The sequence below is a fragment of the Phyllostomus hastatus genome, unplaced genomic scaffold (assembly GCF_019186645.2).
Source record: "Phyllostomus hastatus isolate PE091 unplaced genomic scaffold, TTU_PhHast_1.1 phas_scaffold_216, whole genome shotgun sequence".
NCBI lineage: Eukaryota > Metazoa > Chordata > Mammalia > Chiroptera > Phyllostomidae > Phyllostomus > Phyllostomus hastatus.
In genome coordinates, this window is record NW_025334018.1 from 7,839,703 (window position 1) to 7,861,844 (window position 22,142).

The 22,142-nt window shown below is 41.8% G+C and overlaps 1 protein-coding gene across 4 annotated transcripts; it reads right to left on the reverse strand.

Annotated features, from left to right (window-relative positions):
* Positions 1-7,415: 7,415 nt before the first annotated feature.
* MRPS21 (mitochondrial ribosomal protein S21) lies at positions 7,416-18,521 on the reverse strand. 4 transcript variants are annotated; one of them, XM_045816731.1, is made up of 3 exons: positions 18,463-18,521; positions 17,889-18,002; positions 7,416-7,721 (listed from the first exon to the last, which is right to left on the reverse strand). In XM_045816731.1, the coding sequence occupies exons 2-3, from the start codon at positions 17,969-17,971 to the stop codon at positions 7,541-7,543; spliced, it is 264 nt and encodes an 87-aa protein (XP_045672687.1). In that variant the 5' UTR covers positions 17,972-18,002; positions 18,463-18,521; the 3' UTR covers positions 7,416-7,540. The 4 variants fall into 4 exon arrangements, with proteins under 4 accessions (XP_045672687.1, XP_045672688.1, XP_045672689.1 ...); XM_045816732.1 differs by lacking the exon at positions 18,463-18,521 and adding an exon at positions 18,299-18,451; XM_045816733.1 differs by lacking the exon at positions 18,463-18,521 and adding an exon at positions 18,269-18,430.
* Positions 18,522-22,142: the final 3,621 nt, after the last annotated feature.

Here is a 22,142-nt window from a genome sequence, read left to right on the forward strand (position 1 = left end):
AAGTGTGGAAATTCTTTAAGGGCAGGAATCATGTCATATTGCTTTTATACCTCCAGGACCTAGGACAGTGTCAGACATAGTAAAAGCTCAATAAATGATAAGTAAGACTTTCCAGAAATGTCTTCCTCATTCTATGAATAAGCCTGTATTTTTCTCTTCCTTCAAAATGAGGCTCTAAACCTTATCTGACCCTTTAAACTAGTGATTTTGAAAAACGTGTGTGGGCAAAGTATAGTTTGGGAGAAGCATTTCCAACATTATGATATAATATCATAGATAGGAAATGACAAAATATTCCATTATATCAGATTACACACTACAGAAACTTAGATTCCAAGATGTCTTTTTATTTTCTAGGGAGGTTATTAAAATGTTCCAAGGAGCATACAATGCATATGAAGATTGGTTTTTAGGAAGTTTGAGAAATACATACCAAAACCTCTCCTAAATTATTGTGCAGTAGAAATGGTGGAATAAAGCCTGACTTTGAGGAACAAACTGAGGGAGCTTGAATATGGTGCTCAAGTTGTTCATGCCTTAGTTTCCTCACGGCATCTACAACACCTAACACCAGTGGCTTTTCTAATATTCACTCCAAAGAGTCTGTTGAATGAGACAGTGAGTTACAAATCTGCAGAGTTGCCAACTTTTTTGTTTTAGTGCTTTTAACTATCTGGGTTCAGTTCCCCAGAGGGAAATGTTTTTCTAGGAGCTGATTTTATTTCCAATATTTAGAATCCGGTGAGTTTAAGTCCTTAGTCTCCAGGTTCTTACCTGTGATTCCTTCAGTTAATTAATTTTTGAGGTTGTTTCCACAGTTATAAAATGAGAAGAATCTCTACTTCAAGAGTGTTGTGAGGATTAAATGTTACACATTTAGTGTGTCACTGGCATAAAGAGAGACATATAGACCAACAGAACAGAATTGAGAGCCCAGAAATAAGCCCCACATATATGGCCAGTTGATTACTGACAAGGGTGCCAAGGCCACTCAGTAGGGAAAGGACAGCATGTTCAAAGAATGGTGCAGGGAAAGCGGATGTCCACATGCAACAGAATGAAATTAGATCCCTTCTGCTCACACACACACACACACACACACACACATTAATGTGAATTGGATCAACGACCTAAACTTAAGAGCAAAAACTATAAAACCCTTAGAAGAAAATGTAGAGGAAAAGATTGATGACATTGAATTTGGCAATAATTTCTTGGATATAACACCAAAAGCAGAAGCAACAAAAGAATAATTAGATAAATTGGATTCATCAAAATTTAAAACTTTTGTGTATCAAAGGACACCATCAGAGAGTAAAAAGACAATCCACAGAGTGGGAGAAAATATTTCGAAGTCATGTATCTGATAGAGGATTACTATCCAGAATATATTTAAAACAAACAAACAGAACTCTTATAACTCAACAGCAAAAACCAACCCAATTCAAAAGGAACATAGGTCAAGTACTTGAATACACATTTCTCCAAGAAGATATACAAATACAGCCAATAAATACTTAAAAAGATGCTTAACTCCATCAGTCACCAGGGAAATGCAAATCAAGGCCACAAGAAAAATACTACTTCACACACATTAGGATAGCTACTATTAAAAGCCACAACAGCCTGGTTGGCATAGCTCAGTGGGTTGAGCACGGGCTGGGAACCAAAGCATCAAAGGTTTGATTCCCAGTCAGGGCACATGCCTGGGTTGCAGGCCATGGCCCCAGCAACCGCACATTGATGTTTCTCTCTCTCTCTCTCTTTCTTTTTCCTTCCCTTCCCTCTCTAAAAATAAATAAATAAAATCTTAAAAAAAAACCCACAGCAGAACATTAAAGAGTCAGGATGTGGAAAAACTGCAACACTGGAGTGTTAGTTGGAATGTAAAATGGTGCAGCTGCTATGGGAAACAGTGCAGTAGTTTGTCAAAAAAGTAAAATCAGAATTAACACATGATCCAGCAATTCTCTTTCTGGGTATAAACCTGGAAGAACTGAAAGAAGGGTATCATAGAGATACATCTATGTTCAGAGCAGCATTATTCACCATAGATAAAAGGTGGAAGCAACTGAAGTGTCCACGGACAGATGAATAAACAAAATGTAGTATATATACACGACAATATCATTCAGTCATTCAAAGGAATTTCTTTCTAATTATTTTATTTTTTATAACTTTTTAAAATTGTTGTTCAAGTACAGTTTTCTTTTACTCCCATCCCAGCCCACCTTCCCAGTGCTCCCCACCTCCCTCCCATTTCCAGCCCCCCCTAGTTTTTGTCCATGTGTCCTTTATACTTGTTCCTGTAAACCCTTCCCCTTTTCCCCTGAAATTCCCTCCCTTCTCTGCTCTGGTAATTGTCAGCCTGTTCTCTGTTTCAGTGTCTTTGGTTATATTTTGCTTCTTTGTTTTGTTCTTTAGGTTCCTGTTAAAGGTGAGATCAAATGGTATTTGTCTTGCACCACCTGGCTTATTTCACTCAGCATAATGCTTTCCAGTTCCATCCACACTGTTGCAAAGGGTAGGAGCTCCTTCTTTCTTTCTGCTGCATAGAATTCCATTGTGTAAATGTACCATAGTTTTTTGATCCACTCATTTACTGATGGGCACCTATATTGCTTCCAGCACTTGGCTATTATAAATTGTGCTGCTATGAACATTGGGGTGCATAGGTTCTTTTGGATTGGTGTTTCAGGGTTCTTAGGATATAGTCCTTGCAGTGGAATTGCTGGATCAAAAGGCAGATCCATTTTTAGTTTTCTGAGAAAATTCCATACTGTTTTCCAGAACGGAATTTCTAATACATGCTACAACATGGATAAGCCTTGAAAATATGCTAAATGAAATAAGCCAGACACAAACGGGCAAATATCATACGATTCCACATATGTGAGGGATCTAGAATAGACAAATAGAGACAGAAAGAATAGAGGCTGCCATGGGCTGCAGAGAGGAGGAGTAGGGAATTATTGCTTAAAGATTAGAGTTTGTATCAGAGGATAAAAAAGTTTCAGAAAGAGATAGTTGTGATTAGCATGCAGCATTGTGCATGTACTTAACACCACTGAATTTTACACTTAAAAGTGGTAAGCCCTGGCCATGTATCTCAGTTGGTTAGAGCATTGTCTCAATACACCAAGGATGCAGGTTCAATCCCTGGTTGGGGCATATACAAGAATCAGCCAGTGAATGCATAAGTGGAACAACAAATCAATGTTTCTCTCTGTTTGTCCTTTCCCCTCTCTCTCTTAAAAAGAAGTTAAAATGGAAAACTTCATGTTATATATATATGTGTGTATACACACACACACGTATATATATTAAAAATGTAGTGCCTGGTGCATAGTAAGACTCAATAGGTCATTGCTAGTGTCATATGTTCCATGAAGAAACACATATTTATTGAGCATGTAAGTGCCGGACATTGTACTAAGCACTGGGAATACAGTGGTAAGAAAGACAAAGACTCAACCCTGCAGACAACCGCAAATGTGATGGGTGAAGAAAAACAAATAAGAAATAAATCGCAACATGTTACAGAACTAAACTACTATTCCAGACATAAACATATCCAGGTAAACTCAGGACACAAAGAGAATGAACAAAACAAGTACACAAACAAACAAAAGCCCCAAACACTCACAGAGGCAAACAGTTGGTGGCTACCAGAGGGGAAGCGGGTGGAGGAGGGCGAAACAGGCAAAGGGGGTAAACTGTATGGTGATGGATGGAAATTAGACTCTTGGCAGTGAGCATGATGGAGTATATACAGATGTCGAAGTATAATGTTGCACTCCTGAAACTCATGTTATAAACAAATGTTACCTCAATTAAAAAAAAAAAAGATGTACTAAAGAGAATACAGGAAGGAAAGTTGGTGAAAGGGATCAGGGAAGGCATCTCAGGGAACGCCCAACTGAGCGCTGGTATACAGGCGAGGAGAGAAAACGTGATCTGTCATCCAGAAATGCATTTAGGGGACAAACTGCTAGAGAGAAAAGCATGGTTCAATCACGAAGGGCCTTAAAATGCCATGCTAAGGGATCTGGACTTCATCCTGAAAGCAATAGGAACCAATTACCAACATAAGAAAGTAAAAAGAGCAAGACTGCAATTTAGAACAATCATTCTGGCCAAAATGTAAAAGGACCGAAGGCAGGCAATACTGGTGTGAAATGGCTACTGTAGTGATCCAGAAGAGTTACGTCGGTAGCGGGGACTAGGGTTGCGGCATGCGATCACTAAGACAGCCAGAAGGGGCTAAATGGACGCTGGTGATGACTGAGTGAGGAGAAGGAATCAATAATCAGGTTTCTGGCTGACACACCTGGGGGGTCATCTTGCTAACGTTTATTGAGTTCTATGTGCCAGACACTATGCTAATTACTTGACATGCATTGACTCAGTCACAAACCTGTAGATACAGTTATACTCATTTTACAGGGCAAACAAGTTTGTGTTAAATAATTTGTCAAGAACATGGCTGAATCAGATTTTTCGATTAAGTAAAAAATTGTATGTGTAGGTAGCTGGCACATATAGTGGAAGCTCCAACATTCTCCTTTCCCTTTAATTACTTACATTTGCCACACCATATCATTATTACTTTATCTTACTAGTATACAGTGAGTGATTATACCTTACTATTTTCAGCTAACATATAGGCAAACTCATTTTGTACTTAGTGCACTTCTGAAAACTTTATTTTTTATTTTTAAAAAGATTTCATTTATTTTTAAAGAGGGGAAAGGAGGGAGAAAGAGAGAAACATCGATGTGCAGGACATACATCAATCAGTTGCCTCTTGTATGCCCCCAACTGGGGACCTGGCCCACAACCCAGGCATATGCCCTGACTGGGAATCGAACTGGTGACCTTTCAGTTCGCAGGCTGGTACTCAAGCCACTGAGCCATACCAGCCAGGGCACACTTCTGAAAACTTTGAAGTACAATGTCAAAGTTTCTCAACAGTCCCAATTTTAAGGGATACCTGTTTCTAGAGCTTCTTAAACATTATAAGGTCCTTAAGTTGGGATTGGAACAGGCCTTTCCGAGGCAATCCAGTGTACCTCTAAAAGATGTTCACAGGTGCATAAGATCAGGGTAGGAGGTATTGTATCTGTCACCCTGTAAGGGGATGATTAACAAACCACCTCTCTCCTGAACCCAATGCAAATATAAAAAGATTAGGGCAATCCGTACTTGTCATATGACCAAAAGTCATTTTCTGGCTTCCCAGGCCAGGGAGTAGAAGGTCTTTCTTCCTGCCATGACAGGACAAGCTGATTAGAACTTCAGCCAGCCAGCCAGTTACCCTCTACACTGGAGGCCCCTCTGACTGGCTGCTAAAGCCCATCATTGTTCACTGATATGGGAGATGTGGACTATGATCAGGACCGGAGATTAAGACAAGCAGGTGGTAATTTCAGACCAGATTAAACTCTAGATCTTAGCCACACCTTAGCATTTGGGAGGGAGCACAGAAACAGCTTTCCCCTCCGAGGAATACCGCCAAGTTAACAGGTGCGGTTCTACCACCACAAACACACCCTGCCATCCTGCAATGGTCAGGCCTTCGTGCTTCGGCAACAGCGATTGGCAGATGTCACCATGATGTGGATCAAAATCACAGAAAAATGATGTATTAAAAACCAAATTCAGAGACTGGAAGGTGATTCAGAAGTATCAAAGTCTAATTTGTTAACTTACTAAAATGAGGTTGTACAAAGCTGAGAAAGTTGAAGACTCTCCGTGTATAAAATTTCTCCAACCACAGAGGAAGTTTCCAGAGGGCCAGGCCTAAGCTATCTCTGTGCCATGCATTCCTCAGCATACGGCTGCCAAAAGGAAGATAGATAATCAGGCCCTGATAGGCAAGGAACAGTGGTTCCAAGAATATTTTCTGGCAGGCCTGCTTCAGCAGTTAAGTGTGGTATTTGTGAAAGGGAGGATAGATAAAGGCAAAATTAAGGCCAGTAATCTGAAGCCATGCTACTACACCACAAGGGGGCAATGTTTGCACGCTAGCAATCTTGAGAGGTAGGGGGCTTGGCAGTCCGCTGTTTACTTCCTTTTCAAACGCTGTGCCCAGAGGGCTGCAGCCTGGTTGAGATGAGGTGAGCTGGCGGCTTCTGCCCACCCACTGTGTTCTCTTACAGTGGTTGGCACCAACTCTCCTTGTATCAGCAGCATGGCTGTCGGGGGAACAACATAGGAGGAAATACACAGCAGGAGAGGAAGCAGAGCAGCTGGCCTTCCCAGGGGTCAGATGCCCCCAGCTGTTCACCACAGACCCAGGAGTGCCTGTTAGGGGCTGGTGGTGGGACCTCCATCTGGAGTCTCTTTTGAATACGATAGGGCATCCGAGTCACCTACTGAGCTTGTTAAACTATATTATTACTGGGTTCCAACCCCAAATTCCAATTCAGAAGGTCTCAAGTACCATCCTTGAATTTGCATTTCCAAAAATTTCTCAGGTTACGTGGACACTGCAGATCTGAAAACCACAGTTGGAGAACTGCTGCTGTAGGTGTTTCTGGCTCTGTGGCCCTCTAGTTCTCAACACTACCCTACTCTCTTTTCTACCATCCCTCTGTTGGCCTCCTTTAGAACAACTAAAGGAATCAGGGAAAACAGGTTAAGAGTTGTGTTAAGGATTCCAGCACTCTAGAGTCTGCTTGATGGGTGTCTCAGAAGCAGAATTTATTCCAAACATATACATCTTTCCTTCTTTTACCTAACAGTTAGGGGGGCAGTTCAGCAAAGGGTTAACAGATGCTTTTCCAATGGTAAGATCTTGCTTTGTGTTTCATAACATTTGGGTAGGAAATGGTAAATATATTCCACTACATTTTAGAAAATTTCCTCATTTCTCCTAGACTACTTTAAAAAAATTATTGTAGTAAAATATACATAGAACAGGGGTGTCAAACTCATTTTCCCGGGGGGCCACATCAGCCTCGTGGTTGCCTTCAAAGGGCCGAATGTACTTTTAGGACTGCATAAATATAACTATTCCTTAACGAGGGTCAAGGAGCTTGGCACTGCCGCTGGGCAGGAACAAGGTGCTGGGCTGGATCAAGCAAGGTGGAGGGCCGGATTCGGCCCACAGGCCTTGTGTTTGCCACCTGTGACATAAAATCTACCATTTAACCACCTGAGTGTACAATTCAGTGGCTTTATACATTCATACTGTTTTGCAACTACACAACCACCACCTGTCTCCGGAACTGTTTCGTCTTCCCAAATTCGAACTCTGTCCCCATTAATCAATAATTCTTCATTGCCCCCTCCCAGCCAGCCTTTGGCAACCACCATTCTACTCCTAGACCACTTCTGATCCAGTTTCTCTTTCACTTAATAAAAGAGAGGGACCATTGCTGACCAGTGGGATTGTTTCTACATACACAGGCTTTCTTATAAACATGTGATTGAGTTTTATTGCGAGAAATGGCAAGAGAAAATGGGGCTGCAGAAAGTAAGACTTGGAGACGCGACTGGATAGAGGTTTTCTTGCTGGGCCCACTACCCACAGGCCTCAGCAGCCCTGCCACGGATCCGGCCGATTCCTTCGCATCAGGAAGTTGATCTTGCGAGTCATTTCCATGTTGTAGATCCTCCGGCAGGTTTCATAGCTTTCCCTCTGTCGGCGGCGGCAGGGCTTCTCGTAGTACCGGCGCCGCTTGATGTCCTCAATGAGCCCATCCATGGTGAGGATTCTGTATGAAGGCAGGTAATGAAGTTTAGAAGCTTGGGCTCATTACTATTCCTTTCCAACTTTATAGATGGTCAGAAGTCAACTGACCAAACAACTTATGTGAAGTGTTGGCAATACAGCATTAACTGCCTATTTATAGAGGCCCCAAAAAATAATTTGGGGGAGTAAAGAGCAGTTAATTGAGTGGTCCTTGCTCTTGGGGAATTTATCGTTGAGGCCGTGTTCTCAGCCTTTTTTCTACCACAGCATACCTGAGGATTATGACAGTCCCATAAGAACAGAGGCTACCTGTGGCAGTGATTCTCAACCAAGGGATCATTTCAGAGTCTCCGCACAGGGCGAGTCATTGTAGTAGCAATAAAAGAAAATCAGTGAGGGTGATGCCTACTTGATGCTTAGTGGGGAATACAGTTCCATGATTACTGTGTTTAAAAACTGATATAGCTGAAGCCAGTAGATCTGAGAAATCTCTGGGTCTACTCAATACAGAGAAAGGAGAGACCCTCATCACATCTGTGATGTGAACAAAAGGGAACAAAAGGGAACATTAAAGTAACAGCCTCACCCATCATTTTTCCACGTTCCGCATGCTCCCACCCACTACTGTGCTGACCAGTCCCTGAACACACTCTAACACCAAGTCTTTACTCACGCTGCTCCCTGTGCCTAGAATGCCACCTTTGACCCCCAGCCATCAGCCTTCTGACAGAAATTTTCATCTTTTTCATGCCAAACCCAGATGTTACCTCTCCACAAAGCCTTCTCATCTTCTTTAATTGGAGGAAACCATTTACTTTATTGTAGACCTACTCAGCAATTATTTCATTCTGCTCTTCCATTAGTTACTTACACAAACATTTCCCTCATCAGACTGAAAATCCCCAAAGGCAGAAACCACATTTTATTAATCTTTAAGTGTCCACAAAACTGAGCTCAATTTGTTTTTTTCTACCTCCCTAACCCCCTGCCAGGTCCTTGCAATCCAGCTTCACCTGTTGGGTTTATAACACACCTAACTCAAACTCACCTATTTGTTTTGTTTTGTTTTTAAGATTTTACTTATTTTTTAGAGAGAGGAGAAAGAGAGGGAGAGAAATAGCAATGTGTGAGAGAAACATCGATTGCCTCTCACACGCCCCCAGCCAGGGACCTGGCCCACAACCCAGGCATGTGCCCTGACTGGGAATCAAACTGGTGACCTTTCAGTTCCCAGGCTGACTCTCAATCTACTGAGCCACACCAGCCAGGGCTCATCTCTTTGTTTTTACTGAGCCAGGATGACATGGACGCTTATTTTGTAATTTATCTAGTCCCTGGACTCTTCAGAGCTCTGGCTCCAATCTGTAATTTGTCTCTCCTTCTCAACCCATCATCAGTTGACCCGGAGGAGATCGGAGGCACCTGCTGCTGCTGCCCTCCATTCCTGGCATTGTTTACATGGCCCCATTCCTGCTTTCCCTGCCCTTTCATTATATGTAACAAGTCACAAACACAAATGGAAATAAGAAGGTTGAGACATGGCTATTATAATTGGAAGAAGGGCACGCAGGAAGAAGCTATATAGAGAAGCCACCAGCTACTTCTGCCTAGTAGGAAACTCTATTTATTGCTTCTATGTTGTATTACAAAGCCCAAGATAACAACAACAGATTGAACATGAACTTGAAAAGATTTGAGCTTTGGGTAAATTACAAATGTGAATAGACATGGGAACCACTGTGCCTATAGGATCTCTCCCAGCCTCTTGCTGCTTAATATTGAGAATGATTTGTAGGCTACCAGAGAATCATATTTGTATAAATCAGTTTGTCCAGGTTTTAGTGGCAGAGAAATGAAAGTCTAGGGAATTGCCACAAACTCCCAGAAGCAGGAGAAGCAGGTAATTTGGGTTCTGTTGGAAACTGTCCTGCCCAGAAGTCATGTGGACCCAACATTAGTCTTACAATAGAGAAGCCACTAAAGACCAAAAGACTCAGTATTTACCCATGAAGGATGTCCTTTGCTGGCTTTCTTCCTCAAATTACCCTTAAATATTGGCACCCCTTCAGATTCTGACTATAAACCATTTTGTTTCTGGTTATATGTGATCTTCTTACCCTCTGCCAGTGAGCCTCAACCATGATGCACAATGCAACCACCCCACACGTGGTTTTTAAAAGGTACTGAGGTCTAGGCCCCATTCCTCAGAGATTCGGACTGACCTGTCTAGAGTGGGATTGTGCACTGGAAATGTTGTAAAAGACCTCCAAATAATTCTAATGTAGAGCCACAACTGAGAACTGATCCAGCACTACTCCTGATCTCTATCCCTGACCCCAATCTTACCTGAGAGCTAAATTATTTCCAAATGCCAAAAAAGCAAATTAACTGTCTCCTCCTAAAACCTATCCCTCCTTCTCTATACTCTGTTAATGGTATCACTGGTTACTCAAGTTAAAAATCTCAGTATGTTCCTGGACTAGGAGTTCTCCTTCACCTCCTACATCCACAGTTACCATATCCTATAAATTTTATATCTTGAAATAGTTTAGATCTTGTCCTTTTCTCCTTTCCTGTGGCCACAGTTCTAATTATGGTCTTTATTATCTTTTATCTGGAGTACTGAAATAATCATCTAACTGGTCATTTAATCAAAAAGTACTTATTAATAATGCCAACTCTGGAAGCCAGACACTGTGTTAAATGCTAAAGAGAGAAAAAGTTAGACATGCTTCCCTACCTGAGGTCTAGTAGAGAAGACAGTTATACAAGAATTACAAGAGGGTGATAGGTGCAAAGGTAAGGGAAACACTGCTACAGAAGCACACAGGAGAATCACTTAAACTGGCCTTGAGGATGAGAAGGTGGTAATGAAGGCTTCCTAAACGTATGTGAGTTGTGAAGGATAAGTAGGTTGCCCTATTTCCATTCTCCTTCCTTACACCAATTATTGTCCTAAAACATAAACTGGATCATGTCACTCTGATGCTAAAAAATCTTTTCCAATATACAAAATAGTCTAAGCCAGTGGTTCCTAATCTTGTCTGCACATTACAGTCACCTGGGGATCTTTTAAAAATTCCATCCCCTAGGCCATCCTCCAGATAAATTAAATCATAAGGGGAGAGGAACATGGTGATTCCAATGTACAGCTAAATCTGAGAACCACTAGTGTGAGCCTGAAGCCCTACGCAATTGAGCTGCACCCCACTTCTCTAGCTTCACCTTTAATAACTTGCCCTATAAAGCCTATGCCCTGGTCATGCTGAGCTGGGTGCAGTTCTCCAAGCACACTGCTTATCTACTTTCTACCTTTGCTCGAGATGTTCTCTTTATTTGGAATATCATTCCTTTACTTTTTCTGTTTCATGAAATCCTATTTATACTTCAAAGGCCCAAATCAGTAGTTACGTCTGTAAACTGCTCTGGGTGAAATTCATCCCTCCTTCCCTCTGTGCCAAAGCACAGTGGCTCTTAATCATTACCATGTAGCAAAGGAAGACTTGTTAAAACACAGACTGCTGGGCCATCTCCAGTTGCTGATTTCACAGGTCTCAGGTAGAGCCCAACAGTGGACATTTCTAACAAGCTCCAAGGTGCCACTGACAGTCCCGGGAGAACCAACGCTGTAGCACGCTGTTAAGGCCTCTTTTAAAGTATTAATCAGACAATGTATATTTAACTGTGTTTTTTTTTTTTAATCTCCCTTACTGGGTTGTGTGCTTCTTAAGGTTAGAGATTAAGCCTTCTTCAGTATGATACATATATGATACAAATGAGTCCCCTAGGTGACTGACAAATGCCCACAGCTCAAGGGATTCAGTGACTTTATAACAGACAAACAGTTCTTGGGAACATTGGCTCAGAAAGCCTCAATTATTACCTGTAGTAAGATGGCACATTAGATTTTAGATAGGGTTTTTCACATCCATGAGCCTAATTACCATCCTATGAAACTGATCAAGCAGGTAACCTCATCTATTTACAGATTAGGAAACTGACATTCAGGGAGGTTGACCTGCCCAAGACCACAAAATGGAGCTAGAACCAGAAATCAGGACTTTTAGTGCTGTGCTCCACAATGGTGTTCTGCTTCTCAAACAAAACCCACTGAGGTTCCGGAGACAAACAACAGCAGTGCCCATGGGCAAAGGAGACCACAAGGGAGAAAAGAGCTGGGCAAGACTCCTTCATCAGAGGAAAGAGATGGAAGCCAAGAGGACAGGGCACAGTCAGCAGAAGGAATGATCCAGACATCTAAGCATTTACTTCTCTCTAGACCTCTTTTACTGCTGTGCAATAAAATCCACTTTTTGGTCTAGATACTATATATTAGAGGGAAAAAAAACCCCAGAAAAAAGTCTCTAAAAGAAAAAAACCAGATATGTAATATAAAAAGAACAAGGAGACTGACTGAAGTTGAGAACAGATTATAAAAGGAACAGAGCCCCCCTGGATATGACTTCACCTAGGAAGGGGGTCCTCCTGGAGCGACAAAGACAATTTGAAAGCAGGATGAAGAAAACTGCAAAGGGAGGAGGGAGTTTAGACACATACTCAGGTATCCTACTGGAGTTTCAAAAGGGGTTTGAAACAGAAGTGATCATCTTACAGCAAATGCTTGTGTCATGAAGCAAAAATACAAGGCAAGAAAGAAGTACCAGAAGAATAAAAGAATGGAGGAGGGGAAAGAATGAAAAGATCGGTGACCCCCAATGTAATTATGTGGTTGCTAATGGTGTTCTCTGGATGGTTCTACCTAGTTCCTGAACACAGACCAAATAAATTCCAAGATTCCAGGTGGGGATTCCCTCCCCTACTCTGCACTTTCTAGTTATCCTACAAAGCACAGATCATCTTTAAATGCTCCACAGTTCCTACGGTAGAGGCATCTACTCAATTCATGTCTAATAAAAAGGATACAGGAAGAGCTTTATAGAACCCATGAAGTAAAAGGAGAGGATATTAATTAATGATGTTTCTGCTTCTAAAGGTAGTTCAAGGACTGGAAGACTAAGAGCTTTAGCGTAAACAAATCAGCCTTGAGTTCAGGTGCCTGGCAACATAACACTGAAGGAGAAATCAGCTGCCAGTTTCAATGAAATTCAACAGATTATGTAAAAGGAGCTGGGGGAGGTTGGAGGTGGCAGACTCACATGTCAGTGTAGCTAGCCTATGTCAGGACCAGAGGCTCGCCTACCAGAAATAAAAGGGGTCATTTAGGCACTCATCCAGTGTGCTTGCCTTTCCTTGCTTGGGGCCAGCCAATCATGCAGGGCTTCCTAGCAACCCTCACTCTCTATCTCCTCATCCCAGGGCACCAATCAGGGCCCTTGCTTATATAACAAACATTTTGCAGTGATCTCACTGGGCAGACACATAGGCTGATTCCTTTGTGAGATCGTCTCTGCTCGCCAAACATGCCAAAGTTTTAACCACCTCTCTCTCCTCTCATTTGCTCTCTACCTACTGTTGTAATTAGACCTCAGAATGTGTAACTTATTTTTAAACTACCAACTATCAGAAAGCTGAGAGAGATAAGGAGAAGCCTGGTATGTAATAGATATATACAGAGAAGGTGGCCAGAGAGAGGACGTTAGGGAAAAGCAGAGAAAAACAAGTGAAGAAGAATGCATCAGAAAATGTTGTGTCTGACAGACAGAGGACTGGGACACACCAGGACCAGCTTACCTATATCTGCATGCGTAAAAGTCCTTGCCTAGAAAATTATTCTAAGAGCAAAATAATATATATTAAAATACCACTTTATTTCCTGAGGCTAAAAAAAATTTATGGGACCTGGCTGGCGTAGCTCAGTGGATTGAGTGCGGGCTGCAAATCAAAGTGTCGCAAGTTTGATTCCCAGTAAGGACACATGCCTGGGTTGCAAGCCACGGCTCTCAGCAACCGCACATTGATGTTTCTCTCTCTCTCTCTCTCCCTCCCTTCCGTCTCTAAAAATAAATAAATAAATAAAATCTTTTTAAAAATCTTAAAAAAATTTATGGGGATACATATATCTAACACTCCAAGATAAAAAGGAATAGAAAAGCAGTTTCCTAAAATCTAAATCAACAAAGTAACTTTCCTCCCCACAGATAATAAAAATCACTGCCACAATACTTGCCCAATGCTGGCTCCTTCCAACCACACAGCCTTCTTACACTGCTTTCCCTAGATAATCCCAGCCACAAAGTTCGAGTTTTCCAAAAGCATAAGGAAGCCTAAAAGAGACCATCACACCTCAGGGCCTGCGTCTCTGAGGCTTCAATCTCTTCATTTATTTTTCTGTCTAACCACTCCACTTCTTTCTGATTAAATTTCATTTTAAGCATTGTAAACTGGTTTTCCCCAAACCTATTACATTGGTATTTTAATCCCTGAAGTGAAGAACAAGTAATGCCACGTTTCTTAGACCTGAGTGCTAAGGGTACTTACTATGGAGGGACAAAAGTCTCTGAATAAATTTGGTGCATCTACCTGGAGCATCAATTTGAACTTGAGTGGGGGTGAGGGTGCTAGCCCTAAAAGAGATGTAATGGCAACAGATTTTAAAAATTTACCTAAAATTTTATTTAAAAAAGAGAGGGAGAGAGAACTAGAGAGATAGAGATAGAGATATAGAGAGAGAGACTCTTCAAAGACATTCCCTGTTGTTTGCTAGCGCTGGCAGAACCCCACCCTCCACCCCCATACAGGTATATTGGAAATACTGCAGGTTCGGTTCCAGACCACTACAATAAAGCAAGTATCGCAATAAAGCCAGTTATAATCTTTTTGCTGGTGGGGCGGGTCTCACCTTCATTTGTTTAAAAAAAAAACACAACACCTATAAATAAATAAAGCGAAGTGCAATAAAACAAGGTACGCCTGTGGTTCCTTCACTCTCTGCTGTTAAGGATACTTCAGTGGAAAGGTTTGACAAACACTAAAGTAAAAGACTGAGAGATAAGAGGAACATTCACATTCATTAAGTAAATATTTATTGAGAGCCTTCTATGTGCCAGACACTTTCGTAGATGCAAACGATATACAAATGCAAAAGCACGGGTGTCTATCCTTAAGAAGTCTATCACAATCCTGGCTGATTTGGGCATTTTAACAAACACTGCTGGTCAGATGCTGCCATCCAGAGACCCTAATTTAGTCTGAGGTTGGGCCCCAGCAGCATGAATCTTTTAAAAGGGTTCCCAGGTTATTCTAATTGGCAGCCTGGGTTGAAAACCATGTGGTGTCACAGTGACCAGTCTCCTGCTGTTTCTGATGACAGACCCTTAAAAGAAGTATGGGGCTGCAGTGCCACAGAAAGGAGAAAGGACAAAAGAAGTTTAGAGATACTTGGAAAGGGCCTAAGTACAAGATCTGACATAGTGCCGGGCCAGATGGCACCAGGTATTTTCTCTTTCTCTCTCTTTCATTCATTCATCCCTCATCTACCACCCACCTAGGATCAGAAAGGATTTTTAGATAAAAGAAAAAAGAAAACAGAAAAAGCAAAACATTGTCACCCCTCCAGGCAAACAAAATTAGAAATATATTGTTTTCCAGGTTTTAAATTGGTTAAGTGGAAATGGGGGATGAGAAAGCAGTGCATATAGAGGAAATAAACACTGTTATTTTAAAATGAGATTAGCAACAGAATAAACAGGAGGAACCTTGGTTGAAAAGTTATCACTGTCTATAAAAAAAAGCCATTTAATACCACCAGCAAACTACATCCTCATGACAAAATAAAGCTTAATTATTTTCTAATTTTCTCATCTCTTAGGCCACCTTGAGCATAACCTGATGATCAAGATAGAGAAAAACCGCTACAGCAAACTCTCAATTTCTCAAAATAAATAAATTACCCACAAAGCAAAACCAAATAGGTAAAAATTTCCCTTAAAATAGCTTCCAAATTTTGATAATAGGTAACACATAATGACTATTATGGGGTGAGCACTGTTCTAAGCACTTTAATTATAACAAATGAATCCTCACATCAACCCTATGAGGGTACTATAAAGTTCCACTTTACAGATGACAAAACTGAGGCAGAGAGACATTAAGTAGCTTACCATAGATCACGAAGCTAGCAAGTGGCAGAGCTGGGATCTGAACCAGATAGTCAGCTTCAGCGTCTGTGCCCTTAACCTCATTTATGTGAAAAAACTATTTTCAGGCTGTGGCTTGGCCAAACGTATTAAAGTTGTAGCTACTTTCTTGATTTTAAGAAATGGTGTGATAAGTACAATAACACCGCAACACAGATTGTTTCTGGCTTTTGTCAAAGAAACTAATTTCCTAAAAACAAACTTCTTGCTTTTGCGTTATCTGCACTTTAGAAATAGAGGATGTGAAGGATGCTACAGTTGAGACTTTGAAATCTGTTTTACCATAAGTAACAGCTCCCCTCTGGCATTCATAACAATACAAACATCTCAATCCTCCAGACTAGAAGGATCATCAAAATATATTATACAGAGAAGGACTTACAGAGAGAAGCCAGAAAAAGGGTGGAGTAATCTGCGAGACTTCCTTTCCCCAAATTTAGCGTTTCATCTCATTAGCTAATTCATACAGAGTCTGTAAAACATTCATTTTGTGCTTTCAATTACGGGCAGAAAAAGGTCATGAGACACTACAACCCTCTCGCATACAGCCACTAGAAGGAATGAAATAAGAGAGGTGGGAATTAGCAGCAATAGAAAGAAATGAAACAGGGTATCTTACCACTGGGTGGGTAAGTAACGGATTATTTTCACTTTCAACACAAATGGTAATGCAGAGGGCACAGTTTCTGTGCAAGGATATGACTGGCACGCACAAACACTGAATGAGGAAATGGGGCTGACTCAACACCAAATCATTGTAAAAGACACACAAACCATCCTCAGCCATCAACAGCTTTTCACTTACACAGCTCCTGACATCTTTGCCTTCATGTATTGTGGTTTTCTGCCATCCAGCCAATCACACCCAGAAAGAACTCTTTGCTTTGCTAAGAACTAGGTTCTTTTTCATTTACCCTCTCAGTCCCCAAGAACCCCACCAATATTTAAACCCAGATGAGTAAGGGTTCCTAACTGGAAAATAACTGCCACAGGTATCTCTATTTCCAGAGAAACTAGTAAATAATCTCGTAACACAGAGCAAAGAACACTGTACTAGAAATATGTGTTTTATACTCGTCTTCATCATTCAATAATGGTGTGACCAAGAAATATAATTTTACCTTCCCAGACCTCCTTTACTTGTGAAATAAAGCTACTACCTCACTGGCCTTAAGGTTGAGGACCACCTCATATAATCTCTTAAATCTCTTTCATCAATTCTTTGATAATTCAACTAAACAAGCATTTGTTTCTCCAAGCTCTGCTTCATGCTGGAGAGAAAAAATCAAGAATGAGGCATGCTTAAGAAACAGGAGTGGGCCCTGGCTGGCATAGCTCAGTGGATTGAGGGCAGGCTGCGAATCAAAGTGTCGCAGGTTCGATTCCCAGTCAGGGCACATGCCTGGGTTGCAGGCCACGGCCCCCAGCAACCACACATTGATGTGTCTCTCTCTTTCTCCCTCCCTTCCCTCTCTAAAAAAATTAAAATAAATAAAATTAAAAAAAAAAAGAAACAGGAGTGGTAGGGCATTCTTCAGCAGGGTCATTCAAATCTCTTAGTCTACAGCATTCAGAACACTTCAATACAGCACCTCCACTCCAGCCAGTAAGCACACTTCCATCTCTACGTTTCTGCTTATGCAAGTAACCTTCCTCTAAACCTATAATGCTTTTCATCTCTTGCTTGCTCCTCCAAGATTCCAAATCTGAATTTGTCTTCTCCATTAGGTTTGTCCCACACCAATCCCTCCGTCAGCTTTCTATGCATCATGCATAGTACATGATGCATAAGGGAACATCATGTTCCTGCTTCCTTGGCAACTTTATAACTTGATTTTCCCTTTGGCTGTATTTGAGGTCTTGGAGAGAATTCAGGTTCATCATCAAAGGAATGACAGCTGATGAATAAGCTTCATACAGCTAGGTTTCTGAGGACTTCATTTCGAAGACAGTAAACAGGGGCTGAGAAGTTTCAAGACCATGCACACCTGGGCTGGCACTGGTTAGACCAACGCATGGCAGGGGAGGGGAGAGAACCACCACACTTCTCAAGAGAGTTGACCTGAGCATGATTCTGGTCCCTTAACAGTTACCTGTTTAAGGTCCTGTATGCACCATCCACGTTCCCTTCCTGCACCATCACAGTCCTGGCAATGAACTTCAGATGTTTTGCCATGACTTGAGATTAAGTCCTCACTCCGTAGGACCTAAAGAATGATGGAGAAAAGGAAAAGAACATATAGAGACCAGGTCAACAAAACAAAACACAACACACAACAGAATACACACTCTACCGCATGGCTTATTCAGTGTCTGGATATGCAACGTGCTCAATAAGACAGGCACGTGCAAGTTCTCATAGCCTTCACATCACACGCCAATCGTTATCAAGACTCCCTCGTTCTTTCTGCCCGTATGAGCTCTACCACGGGGAAGCAAAGAGGTGGTAGCAGCTGTCACCACGGGGACTGACGTGGACGAGCACGACAGGATCCGGACGCACCGCAGAGCCCCCCTCCACCCATGACCGTTCGTAGCTCCAGGAGGGCTGGGGTGGGAGTTGGGAACCGAGCCTTTCTCCGGCTTTAAAAAAGGGGACAACTGCGCGCAAACGTGCCCTCCCGCTGCACCGGCCTTCCTTTCCCCACCCCCAGCACCCGTCCTCACCCGGCGCCCGCCCGACCCCGCCGGCGCCGAGCCAGTTCGAAACCGGAAGCGGAAATACGCAATCTTCTGCCAAGCAAAGAAACACTGGCTGAAGGGTGGGGGGGAGGTACCAACGCGGAAACCATGGCAACGTTCTTTCTGGCTGGGGTTGACCGCCTTTCCAGCCGTCCCCACCAGACCCCCACAGACTCTACACCTGACAAAGCAAAATACTCGTAGCCTCAAATCCCCTGCAAACAACTTCCTCACCTTCTGAGGGGGTCGATGTCCTAAGGCTCCGGAGATCAGCCCGATTTTGTACCCCTTAATCCTATTAAGTCTTTAATAGATATGTAAGCCATTTCTTTTTTTAGAAGGAAAATGAAAGACATAGACGAGGCTCCCTGAGCATGCTTCCTGTTTTCTCGTAGCAAAGAACACGGATTCTTTGAGGTCTGCCCTCCGGATGAAAAACAGCGTCACACCCCTCATCTGTCTAAAAACTAAGGAAAAGAAGCAAAATGAACATACCATGAGTTTCCTATAACATCATCTTTCAGCTGCGTCACTAAATAAAGAACTGGGAAACACCTGCAGGGTTTAAAATGGAAGACTCTTTTATGTCATTTTGCTTCCTAGGGAGACCTAGAGAAATAAATTTTTTTCTTTCTCACTATGGAAACAGCTTTCCTTTTATTCCTATGTCACTTCTACATACCCATTTATGGTTATTCACAGAAGTTCAGATCCAGTGCCTACTGGAAAATAGTAGGGAACAGCTCAAAAGAAGAAAGCAGATCCCAACCAGGTACTTGTGCAACAAGGTTCTTTGAGTACCTCCTTTCAAACAGGCCCGTGGCACACACCATAATAAGTTTTACTAATTAGTTCAGAGTAAGCCAGGCTCAAAATACCATAATAGAGCTAGACTGGGACATTGTTATGCTCAGCAACAAATTCTTATTGAATGCCTGTTCTGTGACAGGTACTGTTGATACCATCCAGGGCCTCTTGGACTATCAAAAGTCAATATGTAGACATAAATGCAGAATAAGTTATATAAGCTACAGCATAATGTGGTGAAAAAGCACTGGATTAGAAGTCTGGAGATCTGGAGTCTATCCAAATTCTGATTTCAGGCATATGACCTCGAACAAGTTACTTAAACCAGTAGTCTGCAAATTACTGCCTACAAGTCAAATCCAACTCCACCATTGCATTTGTAAATAAACTTTATTGGGATTCAGCTGTGTTCATTTGTTTATGTATTATGTATGTATGGCTGCTTTGGGCTATAGTGGCAGAGTTGGATAGTTGCAATAGAGATGCATGGTCCACAATGCCTAAAGTATTTACTAACTGATTCTTGCTGATCCCTGACTTAAACTACCAGTCTATTTCCTAATCTGTAAAATGGAACTAACATCTGCCCTCAATCACACAAATTTTGTCATGGGAATCAAATGGGATAAAAATACTTTGAAATAAAGGAGGAGAAAAGTAAAATTTTTGAGGACCTACTATATACCATACCTTGTACTAGTTCTTTTACGTACATGATCTCATTTTACAGGCCAAAGACTGAGCCCACATGTATCATGTTTAATGGAGAGAATAATTGGAAGAAGAACTTGAGTTAGAGAACAGTAGAGTTTAGTTGACAGAACAAGGAAAGACTGGGCAAAGTGAACAGCGTGAACGTAAGTGCAGAGGCAAGAGGCCTTATCATTTTCAGGAACAACTAAGAAAACTGGAACAGAGGGATCACGCAGGGGAGCAGATGGAGAAATAGGGATCTTGATGGAAGGTTCTGGGTTTTCATCTCTGAGCGCCAGTGAGCCATTAGATTTGAATAGGGAACAACATGCATAGCACTGCTCTAGGAAAATTTTTCTGGTTATTAGTGAGAAGGGGATCGAGGTAAGGAAGACTAGTCAAAGTTCAGACCAGAGAGGCGGCAATGGAATGAATGTGAAGAAATGAGTTTTAAGAGATATTCCAAATACAGAATAAAAAGGATTTGGTGCCTGAATGACACCAAATTTTAAGCCTAGTTATCTGGAAAAAATGATGGTACCACAGATGGCATTAACTGAAGAAAAAGAGAATATAAAAAGGGAGAACAGAACACCTTAAAAGAAATATAATTTTGACTGGTGAGCACCAAATAAAAGCACCAGACTATAAACTAACCCGTTCTGTACCACACGTTGTGTTCTTGCACAAGACGCCTGTTTCCTCATCTATAAAATGAAGGAGTTGGATCAGATACAAAGGGTACCTCTTGGCTCTAAAATGCTGAAATTTTTTATAAGTTTTAAGTGTTAGTAATATGTAAATAGAACCCTCCAGCAGGAATGTAGACATTCAGTATGTCATCTCAGGGGAAAGATTGTGACAGGAAATGAAGTTTTTGCAGTCTTCTAAAATTGAGGCAATAGCTTTGGCTGGTGTAGCTCAGTGGATTGAGCATGGGCGGCAAACCAAAGGGTCACTGGTTCGATTCCCAGTCAGGGCACATGCCTGGGTTGCAGGCCAGGTTCCTAGTGGGGGCCATGTGAGAGGCAACCACACATGATGTTTCTCCTCCTCTTTTTCTCCTTCCCCTCTCTCTAAAAAATTGAGGCAATAATTTAAGCCATGAAAGAAGATGAAGACTTTAGGTGAAAAACGTCTTGTCAGAGAAAAGAGTCAATGTGTGAGCCTAGGGGAACACCCACACTGTGGAGTGGGCAGAAGTGGGGCCATTAAGTTTACGAAGTTGTTGCCAGGCAGGTAAGAGGAGAATTAGGCTAGTGCACTGTCACAGGATCCAAGGGAGGACAGTTTCAGTGGGCAGCATCAGGAGTGTCAAGTGATACAGACAGCACGAAGAACGTCATCTTTGTAAAGGTGTCCTGGACCTCACTATTGATTGGGTGGTAGCTACCCTGTAATACTCTGATTCTGTGCGCTCAACAGTGACTTGGGAAGCTGTAGTAGAGTGAGAGTGGAGGATAGGCCGCACGAGGTTAAGGACTGAGGGATAAAAAGGAGTCAGAAAGAGTACAATTAGACTACTCTGTCAAGAATCATGGAGAAAAAGCAAGACAGGGCAATCAGGCTCGAGAGGTTTTCAAGAAAAGATCACCTGATCAAACTCATAGGTTAAATAAATAATAAATAATTTGATGATAAATTGAAGTTATAGGAGGAAGAGGGGGTAAGTGTTATAACAGAAGTGAGAGTAACCAAAAGCACTAATGGAGAGGTTTGCCTTAAAAAGGTGGTCATGTTCTCTGAAATCAAAGGAAACAATTATGTGGTGAGAACAGATTTGAAACACAGGGGAAAGACATGTAACTAGCTACGAGAAACATGCTCGTTAGCCAATAAACGGTAAAATGAGTGCATACCCTCATATGCTGCCAAGACTTACAATGGGGGAGGATATGGTTTTGGTGGAAAGTGAGACAAATCACAAAGAGTATTATATGGGAAGGAATAGATATAGGTAAATCCACAGGCTTAATTTTTGCCACCTGCTAACAGTGGGTAGGTACCCTTCCTTACTCCAAGATACGGAGGTGGGCAACAGCAGGCTGACACTTGTTTGTAATAAATAATGTAATAATAAATACGGTAATATAATAATTTAGTAGCTTCAGCTTTTTGATTAAGGATGAGGCCCAGTGTGTGAGGGGACTCCGCATTCTAACAGT

Bases quoted from the DNA above. Each gene is read 5' to 3' on its own strand.
- MRPS21 (XM_045816731.1), bottom strand. From the start codon at position 17,971: ATGGCAAAACATCTGAAGTTCATTGCCAGGACTGTGATGGTGCAGGAA. The intron at 7,722-17,888 runs GTAACTGTTAAG...GCCTTCATACAG, and splicing joins GCATACAGGACCTTAAACAG to AATCCTCACCATGGATGGGC.